Source organism: Nelumbo lutea, chromosome 1 (genome assembly GCF_056320005.1).
Source record: "Nelumbo lutea isolate HS-2025 chromosome 1, American lotus-T2T, whole genome shotgun sequence".
NCBI lineage: Eukaryota > Viridiplantae > Streptophyta > Magnoliopsida > Proteales > Nelumbonaceae > Nelumbo > Nelumbo lutea.
Window position 1 is genome coordinate 127,522,049 of NC_142684.1, and position 17,314 is coordinate 127,539,362.

Below are 17,314 nucleotides of genomic sequence, written 5' to 3' on the forward strand. Positions count from 1 at the left end.
ACTAATGATGAATGGTTTTCTTCTTTTTTTTTTTCTATTTGTTGGGGGTGGTTGAATTAGTTGAATTAATGGATAATTTAAATATTATATTATAGGGATGTATCAGCATTATTAGGAGGCTGTCATATGATCAATTGGGTTCTGCTATGCTTAATTAATCAGTTACTTTAAATCTCCATTTCTAGATTCTTTGCATCAACATTTTCTCTTTATTAGTTTTTAAGAAAACATATTAAATGTAATGCCACAAGGACAAAGCCCAAGGTGGTAGTGTAAAATGGCCAAAAAAGATTCAGGTAAGTGTGGTTCTAGAGAGGAAATATGGAGTAAGCTTAACACTTGTGACAACCTGCAAGAGAAGAAGGGAAAGCTGTACATTTATCGGTATCCTCATGTTTGTGTCGTGCTATAATGTCGGGGAGTCAGTTGGTCACTTGCTTATCAATTGCATGGTAGCTAGAAGCCTAGAAGCCTCTGGCTGTTCTTCCTTGACCAAGTCTTTGAGGGCCTGGTTTGGGCTTCTAGTGCTCGGACTTCAACTTCAGATGCAGCTAGTGCTGGAATCCATTCTCTCCTTGAGGGGTTCTGGATTGCTACTCAGCAGCAGGTCAGAAATCTGGTGATAGAAGGAGATTCCAGAAACACTATAAATTGGGCTAAGTTCAGGGACTCAAGCCCTTGGAAGTGTGGTCACCTTATTCTTGAGATCCATCATCCATGACATTTCCTCTTCTTTAAATTGGAGTTGCAGATGGATTCCAAGAGAATCGAACCAGTTGGCAGATAGTTTAGCTAAATCTGAATTGGTTTGGATTGGTAAGGGATCTTTTTTTTAATAGTGCAAATGCGTTGCCATTTTAATTGTATGGGCTCATGTGCTTTTGTTTCTTCATGGCCCTACATTGTACATCTTCTCATGTACACTCTTTCCCTTTTTGATTAATACAAATTGTCTTTTCCTCAAAAAAAAAAAAGGAAGTGTACAGGTAAATGGATTAAGAAATTCAAGCAAAAAAAGGACAGTTGGCTGAGTTGCATACCTTAGTAAGTTGATTATTAAGAGTCTTTACTTTCGATCTCTAGTTCAATATTGTAGTTGCACATATATCAGAGGAGCTACAAAACTGAAAAAGGTTTTATGGAATTAAACTGCCTGATGTTCAATTTAATAACACCCCATGTCTCTGCGATACAAGAACATAGAAGGATTGATTTATGAACAAAAAGAAACCCTTGCATGTGACATGTGCACATTTTTCTCATATTTGTAATGAGAAGTGGGTAGACAGATACACTCTGTTATATATTAGCAAGTATGTTCAAACCAAATCTCAATAGGACTGAAAAATGGAACTAGCAGAAGTACTAGTACATGATGAAATGGTTTGCATTCGAGACGTTGTTTTCTTTGATTTAGTAGTGATCAAGTTTTATGAGTAGATGTAAAGCATTTGGGTCAAGGTACCAAACAAATTTGTATGGTTGCTCCATTCTATCTTCTTTTGTGGTTCAATACCTTCTGAAAGGAAGAAAGGTTCCAACCAGCTGGTCGGTAAGGTCTCCTGCTGGTCGTAGCAGAGACTTGGGATTGAATCCTGGCTGCACCTGGGTTGGGGGAGGGGTTATGGGTTGGGTGATGGGCTACCTTTCGTTGTGTGGCCCTTCAAAAAGTTATTAAAAAAAACCTTCTGAAAGGAACAAATTTGTTCTGCCCACAATTTCATCATTCCATGGTTCTTTATTGGCATTAAAATTCATTGTTTTTCATATCACTGGCTTCTTATATATACTGTGAATTGTTTTCTGTTGTTGGTTATCTAGAGTTGTATCTTAATGCATGTGACTTGAGAACCGTTTGAGGAATTATGGAAGGAAGTACATTTTAATCATGAATGAAATATCAAAATCTTATTGGGCTTTTCTGTGGTCAGTTTTTCCTGCAGGCAAAGACAATTTGCCCTTCAGATCCACTTGTATATAATGAACTTGGTGTTGTTGCTTATCATATGAAGGAGTAAGGAATTCAAGGCTCATGACATGTACTGCTCTAGTTTCTTTTTGTCATGCATCAATCTCGTCATACTTATATACACTGTACTATTCCATACACAGTTGACATTGTTTAGGTTATATTAGATTGTTGTCATTTAATGCTAGCTTCATATATTAAAAGAAAGTGATTGGGGTTACGAGTCCAGACTATTTGGTCAATAACTTTACCTTAAGTTGACAAAAATCTTCTTTCACTGCTTCTAGCACTTGGTGTCCTGCTACTGTCTACTATCCTTGCTAATTTTGACAAGTGCTTCTGCCAAGAGTGAAGAATCCATAAACTTTATATCCTTTCCATTTCCTACAAGGATGATCATGAGTTCTTTTATATTTAAACTTTGCTTCTAGGTCTATAAGGTTTCAAGTTTTTTTTTTTTTAGAAAAGAAATCCAACTCATTCATAGTTTTAGAATTTGGCACCTGCAGAAACAATTCAACCAGAATATGCATTCGTAACCTGTTTCTGTATCAATGTTCTTGTTAGTTTCTGTATCTGGGCATTATAGGTTGAGAAATGGTTTTATGTGCTGATTAAAACATTGGTGATCTAACCTTTTAATTAATGACAAAGTTACTATTTAGTCTATCATTCAAAGTCACCAACTACTAGATAACCTTTTCCACATGGGTTAAAACAATGAGAAAAGCAGCTAAGACTACAATTTGTTGCTTCTACCTTGTAGTCTTGTTGACTGTTTTTTTTGCAATTCCTTCTAGTTTTCATTGAGAACTCTTAGATTGTTTTGTAGTAGTATTTATTATTTTGATAATTTTAGTATTTTATTCTAGTCATTTGTATTCAGTACTCTGATTTTGTACCTCATTGTCTGTTGGATGCGCTTTAGGTATAAAAAGGCAGTCTGGTGGTTTGAGAAAACATTGGCACACATTCCTTCATCTTTAAGTGAAATGTGGGAGCCAACGGTGGTGAATCTTGCTCATGCCTTAAGGAAGTTAAAGTATGTTCTATGCGGAAATGTGTAAAATTGTTGTAGTAGTTTTTTTTTTTTTTTTTCTGGTTTTCATATTGTGTGTTGGAAAGCTAGTTATATATTAATGCATGAAAGTTACTCTTCCAAATTGAACGTGATGAAATGGAACGGCTGGCTCTTATTGTTGCTTGATATCTTGGTTACCTCTCTCTTTTAAATGCATTTTACTGGACAAGTTATTGGGGAATAATTTAATTATTGTTATTATTTCTTTCTTCATAGAATCGATATGTGCAGTATTTATTGACAAAATTCTATAAATGTCATAATTGTGGTAAAACTTAATAAACAAGTAATTTCATTCTAAACAAACATCTCTTGTTCCCAATTAAATGGCACAGGTTATGTTTTCAACTGACCAAAAAAAGAAATTATGTTCAAGCACAGTTATGTGTGTTCTGTTGCTGCTGTTTACTGATAATTACTGCCCATTGGTGAACCTATTGTGCTTTTGTTTCCATTGCCATGATGGGAGTTCTTGCAAATCCTAGTTCTTCAGGAATTTTTGCCTTCAAAGGCATATCATGCACTATTTTGTTTTGTATTCCATAGATGTTGACGTATCAAGGCAATTTACTTGTGGTTTTGGATTTTGTAGGTGATACGTTGACTAGTTGGCTAAAAATGTGTAATAGCTAAATTTAAATAACTATGTAACCTCATATGCGTGTTCATAAAGACTGCAAGTATACCATAAAAAATATGATAAATATTTAACACAGCCCATATTTTGGAAAAATAGAAAGGAAACCTGTATGGGCTGATGTCATACTTTGATCAAACAGATTTAAGAGGGAAGGTCATAACTCTGAAGTGACATGCTTAGGAATTAAAAGAACTTTGAGATATGTCAGACCAAGATATGATGATAGTGTACAATTTTAGCAAAACCTGAGTGAAGAGGAGGAACCACTAAAGTTGATTGTCCTATGGGAGTTTTTGAGGAATTCCATGAGAGAGGAAGAATAAATTCAGGAGCAAATGCCACTTTCATAGCTCTAATCCCTAAAAAGGTGGATGCGAGGCATCCTAAGGATTTTAGTCCCATTAGTTTGGTGGGCAACATGTACAAGATCATTGCGAAGGTTTTGGCTTTGAGGAAAAAAAGTTCTCCTTTCTCTAATCTCTCCCAGTAACAGCATATTTATGAGTTGTGGTTGGTAGACAAGTCATAGATCAAATCCTTGTGGCAAATGAATATATTGATTACAATAAGAAGAAGGGAAACATGAATTGGTTTGTAAGTTGGACTTGGAAAAGGCTTATGATATGGTTGATTGGGAATTTCTACTGGAAGTCTTGAGGAGAAGGGGATTTGATGATAGATGGTGCAAATGGATAAAGGATTGTATCTCTTCTTGTCACTATATGTTGGTTAATGGTGTGGCTAGGGATTGCTTTCCAGCTAAAATGGGACTTAGACAAGGTGATCAAATATCACCCTCTCTTCACTATGGTAACAGATGTCTTGAGTAGTTTGATTTCCGAGCTGATGTATTGAATCATGTCAAGGGTTGGAGAGTAGGGAGGAAGTGGTCGTGTCTCATCTACAATTTGTGGATGATTTGATGTATTGAATTGTCTAATCTTGGAACTCTAGTTAATTACTTTGAAAGGGTGTCTAATCTCAAGGTGAACTGGGGAATAAAGTTGTGTGGCAGGTATAAATATAGCTAGTTTAAGGACGTAGACTTGCTGCAATCTTAGGGTGTGAGGTGAGAGAATGGCTTTTGTTCTATTTGGGTTTGATGTTGCAGGGGGGGGGGGACCCTTTCTTTGAGAGGTTTTGATACCTAGTAGTGGAAAAGGAACTACATTTTGTTAGGAGGCAGGATAATCCTAATTAAGTCCAGCTTAGCAAATTTACTGGTCTATTTTTATCCACTTTTAGCGTTCCAATGGGGGTTGCTAGTAAACTTGAGAAATTCATCAGAGATTTCTTGTGGGAGCTGGGGGATTCAAAGAAGAGTCTTTTGGTAAAGTGGGAGTTGGAGACTAGATGTAGGGAGCAAAGGGGTCTTCGAATAGGTAATATCAAAAAGAGGAATATAGCTTTGTTAGGTAAGTAGATTTAGAGATTGCCTCTTGAGTAGGATAGGTTGTGGCACATGAATGTAAGCATTCATGGTCATTCAGTAAATGGTTGGGATGCTGGTCTTGACCTGAGGGCATCCCACTCCTCCCCTTGGAAAGAAATTCATGGTATTCTTCCTTTATTCCTTCCTTTTGTAAGGTATGATGCTTGCACTGGTGCTAAAGTTCTTTTTTCTGGGAGGACATCTGTTAGGGAAGAGCTTTCTCATGGATAGATTCCCTTTTATCTATTCCATTTCCTTACAAAAATTTAAACCAGTCTCTGAATTCCACTGTGATGGGGGTGCTTGGGATCTATGCCTGAGAAGAGGGTTAAGAGAGTCTGAAATGGAGGCTCTTGACGAGTTGGTCAGCCTCTCCTTCTGGGTTCTTTTAATGTGCCTTTTTATTTTATGCCCTTCTTTCTTCTAGTCAGGCTGATGTAGGATCAGCTCAGTTCTAGTCCTTAAAGAGTGTTGAATGGTCTTCTTGGTCAGAAATTTATTGCTGTTGATGGCTGTAATAGCTTCTTGAAGGAATAAGAGAGAAAATAAGGAGAGAAAGAAGAGAAAATACCTGGAATCACTCACAGGGTGCCTAGAATCACTCTAGGGCATGTGAATCACTCACCATAGCTAGCATAAGCTGAAGAAAACTCTATAAATTACATTGCCTTTGTGTAAAACGCCCATACATATTTATAGACTCTAAACTCATAATAATCCTAGGAGTCAAACTGTTAGACTCATAATAGTCTTAGGAGTCAAACTGTTTGACTTGATAATCCTAGTAGGACTCAAACTAAGCTGTCATATCATATTTCAATTCAAAGAAGACTCAATAATTCTAATCCTACTTATGCAATGACTCTGAATTTAAACATAAACAAACTATAAATAGGCAATTTAAACCCTATCATTGGACCCCGCTGAAAATTGCAAAAATGACAAAAATACCCCTACTGTCCAAAAATACAGAAATACATAAAATATCATAAAATTCCAATTTTGACTCTTCAGCTCCTGCATCACAGGCCATGTCCTTTCAGCTAAAGAAGTTTGATGTATTCCAGTATCACCCAGAGTTAAGGTTTTCTGTTGGGAAGTGGTTCAGAATAAGATAAACACTTGTGATTTGCTGCAGAAAAGGAAGTGGTGCTGACTTTCTCTGTTATCAAGTGTGGAATCCTAGTTCTCCCCCTAAGTCCAACTTCCTTGTGTGGACAATGGTGCTGAACAAATGCCGCTCTAAAATTTGGATAGGAGAAATCTTCATCTCTCTTACTTGCTGTGTGGTCTATTTTCTGAATCCACAGACCACCTGTGTATCCACTGCCCTATCTCCTCCACAGTACGGGATCATTTTCTTAGGGCTATTGATCTTTGCTGGGTCATGCCAAATTCAGTCAAAGGCCTGCTGTTCTGTTGGGAGATTCCAGGCCTGAAGAAAAAAGGAAAATTAATATGGAAGACAGTTCCTGCGGCTGTTCTTTGGGTAATCTTGTTAGAAAGGAACAGGAGAGTCTTATGCAACAAGACAAAGAGCACTGATGAGGTAGTGCAGCAGGCGGTTAGCAAGCTGATCTCTTTCGTGTCTGTAACTCCTGACTTTAAGAACCTGAATGTACCTGAGTTGTTTAGATCTAAGTCCATTTGGAATCTGTAACTTGGCCTTGTGCTCTGTCTAGTCCTTAAGTGGCTATCTCCTGTTGTAATTTGTTCAATTTGAATTAATGAAATCTTACTTTACCTTTCAAAAAAAAGCTGCAGAAAAGGAGGCTTAATTGATTTCTCTCTTAGTGTCTAATTGTCTATTCCCCAATTGATTCTGGAAAGTTGGGTTCCTCTAGTGAACCAAAGGTGTAAACTAAACCTTGATAAAAGCTCCTTTGGTAATCTGGGTCCTTCAGGGATAGGAGGTGTGATAAGAGATGGAGAAGGAAAGATTGTGGCTGTGTAAATAGGAATGGGAGACTCCCTAATGACTGAAGTATTAACTCTCCTTCAAGGGCAGTGACTAGTGAAACAGTTGGGTGTACAACATATTGAAGTGGAAGGGGACTCAAAATTGGTGATAGGGCGGATGCTGTAGAGAACACTTATGTGGGCCCCACAGCTGTGGTCCCCACTGTGTTCGTAGGACAGTATGTGTAATTATTTGTTTCAGTCATGGTAGTGTCAGTTGGTGTTCAGTTTGTTATTTCAGTTTCTTATTTGCTTTATTTGTCATGTAAGTACTAATGGCAGATCTGTCCTTTTCCCTATGTACTGAACATAACCTATAAATACTAAGAGAGTGGCGGCGGCAGATCATTCTGAATCTGTCCCTTCTTTTAACCTTTGTTTCTCCAGTTCTTCTCTCTTTTTTCCTTTCTCTTTCTTTTCTTCAACTTTTCCTAATCTGAAATCTATTAGGGTTCAAGGCTGATTGTAGTCTTGATCGTCTACTTGGTATCAGAGCCTATCTATCTAGGGTTTCTCATGTGAGTCTAGTCCAGCCGACCACACGAGAATTATCTAGGGCTGGAAGCTTATGAAGAAGTATACGTTGGCTGATTCTTGGAGGTTACCAGAAGAGGTTTGCAACTGTTGAAGACTGCCACGACTTGCAGAGTGTTGGTAATTAGGAAGAATTAGAGAAGGCTAGGGTTCAGGCAACCTTGGAAGGTAGCGAACAGCATTCTCTGGGTAAGTCTTATTTATTTTCTAGAGACTGCTATCAGTCAAGATAGGTTGGACCTATCTAGAAGGAGCGGCCGAACTGTTTTAGGGTTGTCTCTCTGTTCTAGGGTTTGACATTAACCTTGCGGCAAACCACAATATATGCATGAAACCAGTATAAATCTGATCTGAAACCAATCAACAATCATAGTACCAAGCACTCCGTACAAGTTTTCACCTCCTAAAAGAGCTTGAAACCAAAAATAGGTCTGAAACCAGCTTAGAGAGCAATTTGAGATGCTGAAACAGAATTAGGGTTTCAATCGTAGGTCTGAAATAAGTGCTCAGCCGCACTTTCCAAGCAGTCCGTCCAGTTAGGTTTTGTCGTAGGGTCAATGTGAAACCCTAAAACTGATCACCTCTGGGAGAAAACCCTAAAACAAGCACTTTCCAAGAGGATAACAAGAGTTCGGCCCAACAGATCTAGAACATATTTTCTCTGAGAGATAAAGATCCCTTGTTTAGATCTAGCAACCTCAATACCCAAAAAGTACCGTAGTGTACCAAGATCTTTCACCTCAAACTCTTGATGGAGCTGTTTGAGGGACTCAATCTCACTACTATTATTTCTTGTCACTTGCCCTCATACACCACAGCAGAACGGAGTTGCTGAAAGGCCTCCAAGTTTCTCGGGCCCCATCGTTCCAAGTTTGAGGTGCCCCATCATTCCAAGTTTCTCGGGCCTTTGGTTGTACTTGTTTCGTTCAGCTTCTCGGGCCCCATCATTCCAAGTTTGACCCTAAGGCCTCCAAATGCATTTTCCTCGGCTATGCACAAACTCAAAAGGTTATTGTTGCTATGATCCTGTTTCGGTGAAGAAGTTTGTCTCCATGGATGTCACCTTCTTTGAGGAGACACCCTTTTATCCTAGGGTTTCTCCTCAGGGGGAGAGCAGTGAAAGTGGGGATTTGGGTCTTTTTCCTCAGGGGGAGCGCAGTGGGAGTGGGGCTGTTTCTTTACCTATTCCATTGGGTGATGAAGGCTGTAATGGTGAGGGTGGTAAGAGGGATTAGGAGTTGGGAGTCTATTACAGGCGATGCAGGCATGTTGATCCCAGTCATCGGCAGTCTAGGCCAACTCCAGTTCCTTTTGCGGCTCCAGATCCAGGTATTACAGTCCCAGAGCCCACTGATACACCTTCCACTGTTCCTTTACCTCCTGCGGATGACCTTGACCTCCCTATTGCTGTCCGCAAAGGGAAATGACATTGCACCACATCTACAACTCACTGCATTTCCCAGTTTTTATCCTATGGTCGCCTATCTCCCTCTTACCGGTCCTATCTCACTTCCATTGCCAATGTCCCTATTCCAAGAATAGTGCAAGAAGCCTTATTAGTTCCATAGTGGAAAGATGCAATGCAAGTTGAAATGGATGCCCTGTTGAAAAATAATACTTGGGTGCTAGTTGACCTACCCAAAGGAAAGAAACCGGTTGGATATAGATGGGTATTTACTGTGAAGCATAATTCTGATGGCTCTGTTGAAAGGTACAAAGCCCGGTTGGTTGCAAAGGGGTTCACCCAAACTTATGGTATAGACTATTTGGAGACCTTTGCCCCAGTAGCCAAGATGACCACCATTCGAGTTTTGTTATCCCTTGCAGCAAGTCATTCTTGGCCCCTGTTCCAGATGGATGTTAAAAATGCTTTTCTGAATGGAGACTTACAAGAAGAGGTCTACATGTAGTTGCCTTCTGGATTCTATGATACAGAGACAGGTAAGAAGGTTTGCCGACTGAACAAGGCATTGTATGGTTTGAAACAGTCACCTAGGGCCTGGTTTGATAGATTCAGACTAACCCTTGGAAAATTCGGTTATGTATAGGCCCAGTCAAATCATACACTGTTCATTAAGAGGGTGGACTCCTCTCTGACCCTGCTTGTTGTGTATGTGGATGATATTGTAGTGATCGAAAATAATAGTAGTGAGGTTGAGTCTCTCAAACAACTCCTTCGTCAAGAGTTTGAGGTGAAAGATCTTGGTACACTATGGTACTTTTTGAGTATTGAGGTTGCTAGATCTAAATAAGGGATCTTTTATCTCTCAAAGAAAATATGTTCTAGATTTATTGGCGGAAACTAGAAAGTTAGGTGTTAAGCCTGCTGATACACCCATTGAACAGAATCACAAGATTAGTGCAGAGAGCGGGGAGCCTCTTGAAGACAAAGTTATGCTCCAACGGTTGGTTGGAAAGCTCCTATATCTCTACCTCACTCGGCCAGATATCAGTTATGCAGTTAGTGTTATCAGCCAATACATGCATTCCCCTAGATGGAAAGTTACACCCGACCCCTAGACTCGATTATGTTACTGCACTAGGAGTCGGATTGGGCTGTCTTTGATGTACCAATCAGTGAGATCCTTAGCGGGGATCAAAACCTGGGTATATTGGGACAGTCTGAGAATTCATCTGAGTGGGTGATCCTAGTGACAGGATTAACCCCTTTGTCGGACAAAAGTAATGATCGGGGGTGTACTCTCACTGATGGAAACCAAGACTGCCGACAGTCGATTTCAATCGTTGAGATTTGTTTTGCAAAGTATATTTTATATGAGATATAAAGTATATATTATGGTTTCTAAAATGTTTGCAAAAGGTTTTAATTCCCGGGATCCATATAAGTAGAGAGTGCAACACTATTACTTGCAGCCGAGGGAGAGGTCCTCTCTTGTTGGTCAGTGTATGATCATTATGGGCTGAGAGGTTAAGTGTAAGACCATTGAGGATAATACCTGATGGGCTAATCTTGCATCTGCCCACAATCCCTGGGTGTTACAAGGTGGCTTGGCCCAGGGGCCACTTAGGGTAAGTGTTGGGCCCATAGAGCCCATTTGATGGGTTTCAGGGGGTGCACTGTCCATAACAGTGTATTCGGCCAGGCCTTGTAACAAAGGCTGGGCCGAACCCGTGTGGCTGATGTGTACATCAATGCTTGGGTCCCATGCCATACAAGGAAGCCCAACTGGGCAGCAATTAGGAAGGTTAAGTGAGCACATAAGCTTAATGGGCCTAAAGCCCATTTCGAACTGGACTTATTTAATAAGTTAAATATGGGCGAATTTTGAGATGGATCAGCAGATAGGATAGGGTCTTAACCCTATCCACTCAGAGAGTCCAGATCTGAATATGATTTAGATCTAGAAACCTCCTAATGAGATTAGGAGAAGGCTGATCTAATCTACAGATAAGGTAAGGGTTTATCCTTATCACCTAAAGAGAGGTCTGATCCAAATATGATTTGGATAAGCAACTCCTAATTGGATTAGAAGCTGATCTTTTAGGGTTACAAAGGAGGGGGCGGCAACCTTTAGAGAAAACACATAATCAGATTCTCTTCAGAGTTGAAATCAGAGAAGAAAGATTTCTGCAATCCCTGCAAAGATCTTTCTTGCCGCCTCCTTCCTGTAGCCGCCAGACATCCAGTTTGATCTCCAGTTGTGGGAGAAGTCAATATTCGATCTTGACATCAGTTCTTTGAGAAAGAATTGATAGGAAGCTGTGCTCACGTGCCATTCGCTGTTTCTTGCGAAGGACGGAATTCTTGGAGAAGAATACTGCTGATTCTGCTCCATCCTGCACTGTGCCATCTTCAGTGGGAGCAGTCTTTGGATCCTTCCTAGGGCGTAAACACCTTCGTTGGGAGATACTTTTTCTCCGTATCAGGTATAATCCTCTCCTCCTTTTGGTTTAGATCTGGCTTAGTTAATGTTCAATATTGATCATTGAAAATTTGATTTTCTAAATAGGGAATGTGATTCCAAGTTGAAAGGGAGAGAAATTTTTGAAATTCACCCCTTTATTCTGCAAGATTTGCGTGCCCATACGATGGATCTCTCATCCCTTCAGTGGTATCAGAGCCATGGTTCAAATCTTGAACCAATTTGTTTCAGATTTGAACCTGCGTAAATGGGCAGAAGGCGTTCTACCCAATTTGCGCAGATATGGGTTTTGGGAAATTTGTTCCCAAAATTATGGGCGAATAATCTGAAATTAAATTTTACATAAATCTGATTATTATTTAGAATTGTTCTTTATGATTTTCTTGATTTATGGGCAGTTCGTACAAGAGGAGATCGAGTTCTTGATTTGTGCAGGGAACCTGCGATTTTGCAGATTATGGATTATTTTATTACATTTGGTCTGTAAAATATATATATATTTTTTAATTTTAGACTGAATGTATAGGTATTCGATTTGATGTAATTATTAATAGAAATTAGGATTTCTATTTATTTTATTTTGGATCGAAGTTGGCTGCGCAGAGAATGAGAACTCGTAGAGGAGGAGATTTCGCAGATGGGAGAATCGCTATCTGCGATTTGCAGTTTGTGAAACTGCAACCTGTGATCTAACCTCTGTTTTGCAGGAAGGATTGTACGAACAACCCTGATAGACTGATTAAAGATCAAACCCTAGACCCATTTGAACCAAGATTGGTTCAAATTGTTTGGACCAAATCTAGGGTTCGGTCAAGGCTGAAAGTCAACTCTATTTTTCCCACTAATGGGTCTGAGGATTGGTATTTGATTAAATGGTTAATTCAGCCCAACCTATAAAGGCCCAGTTTTAAATGGTTAAAACTGCTAAAAGCCCACTCTGCGGATAAAGCTATATGTGCTGAACCCATCAACCCTGATTCGGCCCATATACGTAGATGATATTAATGGTTAATATTATGGATTTAAAATGGGTTTTACAAATAATTAATTGATTTGATCAATTTATCTTTGCATATGATGTATGGATGCGTGATGTGCTACGTACATGGGCCATAAGTACTTGGCCCATGCTCAATCGACAATGGCTCTTGCGCACTCCATGGCTGAATGCACATCATTGGCATGGTGTCCCTTTTGGTCATTAGATGACCTCCCAAAGTGGTGGGCCCCACACCTCATGGAGAGGTTACGTATGGGACCCTAGCCGATTTGAGCCCACCGAAATCTGACTTTATGAAAGTCAGTGGGAGCCACTTGGGTTTGACCTAGATCTAACTAGGGCGTAATTAACTGTTCCCTCCAGCTAATATGAGTGCATGTGATAGGGAGATTCATATGATGAACTCTCTAAAGGCCTTCCATCATTAGCATGAGGATGGGTCCTTCAGTAATGAGGAAACGCACTAGAAAATAGGCTATCCATTTGCTGTTGGGCTTGTCTGAATGTTTCATAAGATGATAAGGGCGTCATAGACCGATGTGGGAGGGGCTTCACCAAAAAATGGGAACTCTCTCACGGTACCTTGGCGTTCACGAACATGATGGGTAAGCACTCACTGGACAGAAAGGTTTACCTGAAAATGGCTCTGAACCTTGTCTGACAGAGGCCAAAGGGAAAGCTCATATGATGAGTGGATATGATCCTTCACAGAAAGGTGGTGGGGTTATGCAGCTGAAACAGTTGGCTCCATGCACCCTATGTGATTTCCCACATTTTTAGAGACAACTCGTAGTCTCCGTCACTGAGAAATGAGGGAAATCTCGGAGATGAATAAATGAAAATGGAACGTAGATTAAAATTCATATTTATGTAATGAACATGAGTCAAATTAGGTTGTGGACTGATGTTTGCTCTTCTATCAGAAAATGGCAAACGGACAATTTGCAAAACTGCTTGATGACAACAAGCTGAAGGGCCCAAACTATGCTGACTGGTACAGGAAACTTATGTTGGTCTTAACCTCTGAGAAATTGGACAAGGTAGCCAAGAATCCTGCCCCAGATTGTTCAAGAGATAGGGCTTCTGAGGCCCGGAGAAGAGAATACCAAGAATGGGAGGAGAAAAACTCCCTTGCGGACAACCCAATTCAGAGGCAGTTCGATCAGATCAAATTTGTCAAGGACGTATTGGACAGTCTCAAGACAATGTACGAAGAGCAGAATCGTTCTACTCGGTAGAAGGTCTTGAAACAGTTCATGACCGTGCAGATGTCCAATGGCCAACAAGTTCACGACCATTGTCTCCGGATGATGGGTTATATCAACGAACTGGAGGCTCTTGGATCAGGGCTGGATCTGGTAACACAGATCAATGCTATTCTCAACTCTCTGTCTCCATCTTTTAATCCATTCATCATGAATTACAACATGAACAAGCTGAACGTCAGCTTGCAGGAACTCTGCAATATGTTGCAGAGGGCCGAAGAATTGATTAAAAAGTATGAGCCCATTGCCATGCTTGTTGAAACTAGCAAATCGGGCAAGAAAAAGAAGGCAAAGAGAAAGCCCCAGAAGAAGGCTGCCAAACCCAAGAAGCTGAGGAAGGACAAGGCATCAGATTCCTGTCACTTCTGCAAGAAGACTGGCCACTGGAAAAGGAACTATCCTACCTACCTGGAATCCAAGAAAGGCAATCTCAAAACTTGTGTTATAGAAACCAACTTGTTGGTAGCTTCTGCATCCTGGTGTATTGACTCTAGGGCTTCAACTCATGCGTATAACTCACTGCTGGGGTTCAAGGTAAGCAGAAGGCTGAGTGAAGGAGAAGTCATGCTCTACTTGGGGACTACTGCAACTGTTGCAGCCGCGGCCATAGGAATCGTGGAGTTACATTTTAGAGAAGGAACTATTGTACTAAAAGATTGCCTTTATGTACAAAATTTAATGAGAAATTTGATTTCTGTATCAAAATTGTGTGTAGATGGTTATTCTGTCGTCTTTAGTAATGCGATTACTATTAAAAGAAATAACAGATTCATTGCATACGGGGAACTGGTGAACGGTCTCTATGTTCTACATCCTTCTCTAGAAACTAACTTAACCGAAACTACGTCGGCTGAAATCCCCAAGAAGAGAGCCCGTGATACAGTTAATCCCACGTGCCTGTGGCATTACCGACTTGGCCATATCGGTGTTGACCGAATCACAAGGTTGGTAAAGGATGGTCCTTTGAATTTTCTAATTGTAGAAGATCTTCCCACTTGTGAGCCTTGCCTGCAAGGCAAGATGACAAAACAGCCATTTAACGGTAAGCCTAAAAGATGTACAAGCACACTTGACCTTATACATAGTGATGTGTGTGGTCCCCTGAGTGTTAGGACATGGAATCAACACGTGTATTTCATCACCTTCACCGATGATTTTTCACGATATGGTTATGTGTACCTAATGAGACAAGTTTGAATCCTTTGAAAAATTTAAAGAGTTCAGACAAGAGGTCGAGAAACAGTTAGGGAGAGAAATTAAAGCCCTTCGATCAGATCGAGGTTGCGAGTATCTCTCTGACGAATTCAGGGACTACTTAAAGGACAATGGGATAGTATCACAGTTAGCTCATCCTGCTACACCACAACATAACGGTGTTTCAGAGAGGAGGAATAGGACCTTATTGGATATGGTCCGGTCACTTCTCATACACTCAGAGTTGCCCACATCCTTTTGGGGTTACGCATTAGAGACTGCGATATACGTGCTGAATCGGGTTCCAACCAAATCGGTTTCGAACACTCTATATGAACTTTGGACCGGAAAGAAACCATGTGTCAGACACTTGAAGATTTGGGGTTGTCCAGCACATGTTAAAAGAACGAGTGCAGACAAGTTGGAATCCAAGACCAGTCGTTGCCTATTTGTAGGCTATCCAAAAGGCTCTGTGGGTTACCTATTCTATGACCCAAGTGAGCAGAAAGTGTTCTGCAGCCGAAATCCACAATTCTTGGAAACCGATTACATCCTAGACACCCATCGTCAGGAAATAGTTCTTGATGAGGAGAGCTCAGGAGCAGTGGGAGATGTCCCACAAGTTCCAGGTAGTGACCAACGTAGAAGATCCACTCGGGTATCCAGGCCACCAGTCTGTTATGGTTATGACCAGGATAGTTACCTGGTGGAAACCTTGACTAGTGAGGAGGATCCTGTGACTTACGCGGAAGCTATGTTGGACATAGATTCTTAGAAGTTGGTGGAGGCCATGAGAGCAGAGGTGGACTCAATGAAGACCAATGGAGTCTGGACTCTGGTAGATCCGCTCTCTGGTGTAAAAGCAATCGGTTGCAAATGGATTTACAAGAGGAAGAAGGGCCCCGATGGTAAGGTTGAGACCTTCAAAGCTCGTCTGGTGGCGAAAGGGTTCACTCAGAAAGAGGGCATCGATTATGAGGAGACCTTTTCGCCTGTGGCCATGCTTAAATCCATTAGGATCCTACTAGCTGTAGCATCATACCATGATTATGAGATTTGGCAGATGGATGTCAAAATTGCATTCCTAAATGGAGGTCTTACTGAAGATATCTATATGCAGCAGCCGCAAGGCTTCATTGCTGCAGCTCAGGAAAAATGGTATGTAAACTTAATAGAACCATTTATGGACTTAAGCAAACTTCTAGAAGTTGGAACATCCGTTTTGAAAGGAACATTTCCTTTCTTGGAGTTTTCCATGTTGTATCTTTTGACTATTTTGTCAATGTAAGCAGATTGGAATAATCCTATTATCCGCTTCGATCTATCTCTATAGAGTTGAAGACCCAATATATAGGAGGCTTCTCCAAAGTCTTTCATGGAGAATTGCTGTGAAAGCCATACTTTCACCGTAGTTAACATTTCTACATCATTTCCAATGAGTAGAATGTCATCTACATACAGAACCAAGAAGGTAACCTTATCTCCATTGTACTTGTAAACACAGGGTTCATCCGGATTCTGCTTGATGTCAAACGATTTGACAGCAGAGTCAAAACGACATCATGGAAAACTCCAAGAAAGGAAATGTTCCTTTCAGGCATGGAATCACTCTCTCCAAGAAGATGTCTCCCAAGACTTCTGAGGAGATTGATGGCATGAAAGACGCTCCCTATGCCTCTGACATAGGGAGCATCGCCGTGCTGTGCACTCGTCTTGACATTGCTCAGGTAGTGAGTGTAGTAAGCAGATTTCAGGCCAACCAAGGGTAAAGAGCACTGGACTGCTGTGAAAAACATACTTAAGTACCTTCGAAGGACAAAAGAGTTTTGTCTAGTATTCGACGGTAGCTCACTACAGATCCAAGGGTATACAGATGTCGATTTCCAGTCGGATCCAGTTGATAGAAAGTCTACATCTGGATATGTTTTCACGATAGGATCGTGTGCTGTTTGCTGGAAAAGCAGCAAACAGGCGTCCACTGCAGACTCCAAGACTGAGGCCGAGTACATTGCCGCAAGTGTGGCTGCCAAAGAAGTCGTGTGGATGAAGTTCGTTCACGAGTTGGGAGTAGTTCCGTCAAGCACATCACTCATCCCATTGTTGTGTGACAACAATGGAGCCATTGCTCAGGCTAAGGAGCCATTAGCCCATTCGAAGTCGAAGCACATCGAGAGGAAGTACCACGTACTGCGGGAGATTGTTGGTAGAGGGGACGTCCTGATTTAGAAGATAGCGTTAGCGGAAAATGTAGCAGACCCATTGACGAAGCCACTATCACAGAAAGTGTTCAAGAAACATGTGGAAAGCATGGGACTCCGGCTTGTACCTAATCGGACCTAAGTGCAAGTGGGAGCTG

General features: G+C 40.7%; 1 protein-coding gene across 3 annotated transcripts in view; it reads left to right on the plus strand.

Moving 5' to 3' along the window:
- The window catches only part of APC6 (anaphase promoting complex 6), a 76,225-nt gene that overhangs the window by 43,965 nt on the left and 14,946 nt on the right, over window positions 1–17,314 (plus strand). For all 3 annotated transcript variants that reach the window (XR_016094916.1, XR_016094920.1, XM_088941295.1), the window contains exons 12-13: window positions 1,932–2,014; window positions 2,898–3,011. Coding sequence is in view for 1 of the 3 variants with exons in the window: in XM_088941295.1 (XP_088797421.1) it covers window positions 1,932–2,014; window positions 2,898–3,011 (197 nt within the window). In the remaining 2 variants the exon portion in view is untranslated. The remainder of the gene's footprint in view (window positions 1–1,931; window positions 2,015–2,897; window positions 3,012–17,314) is intronic.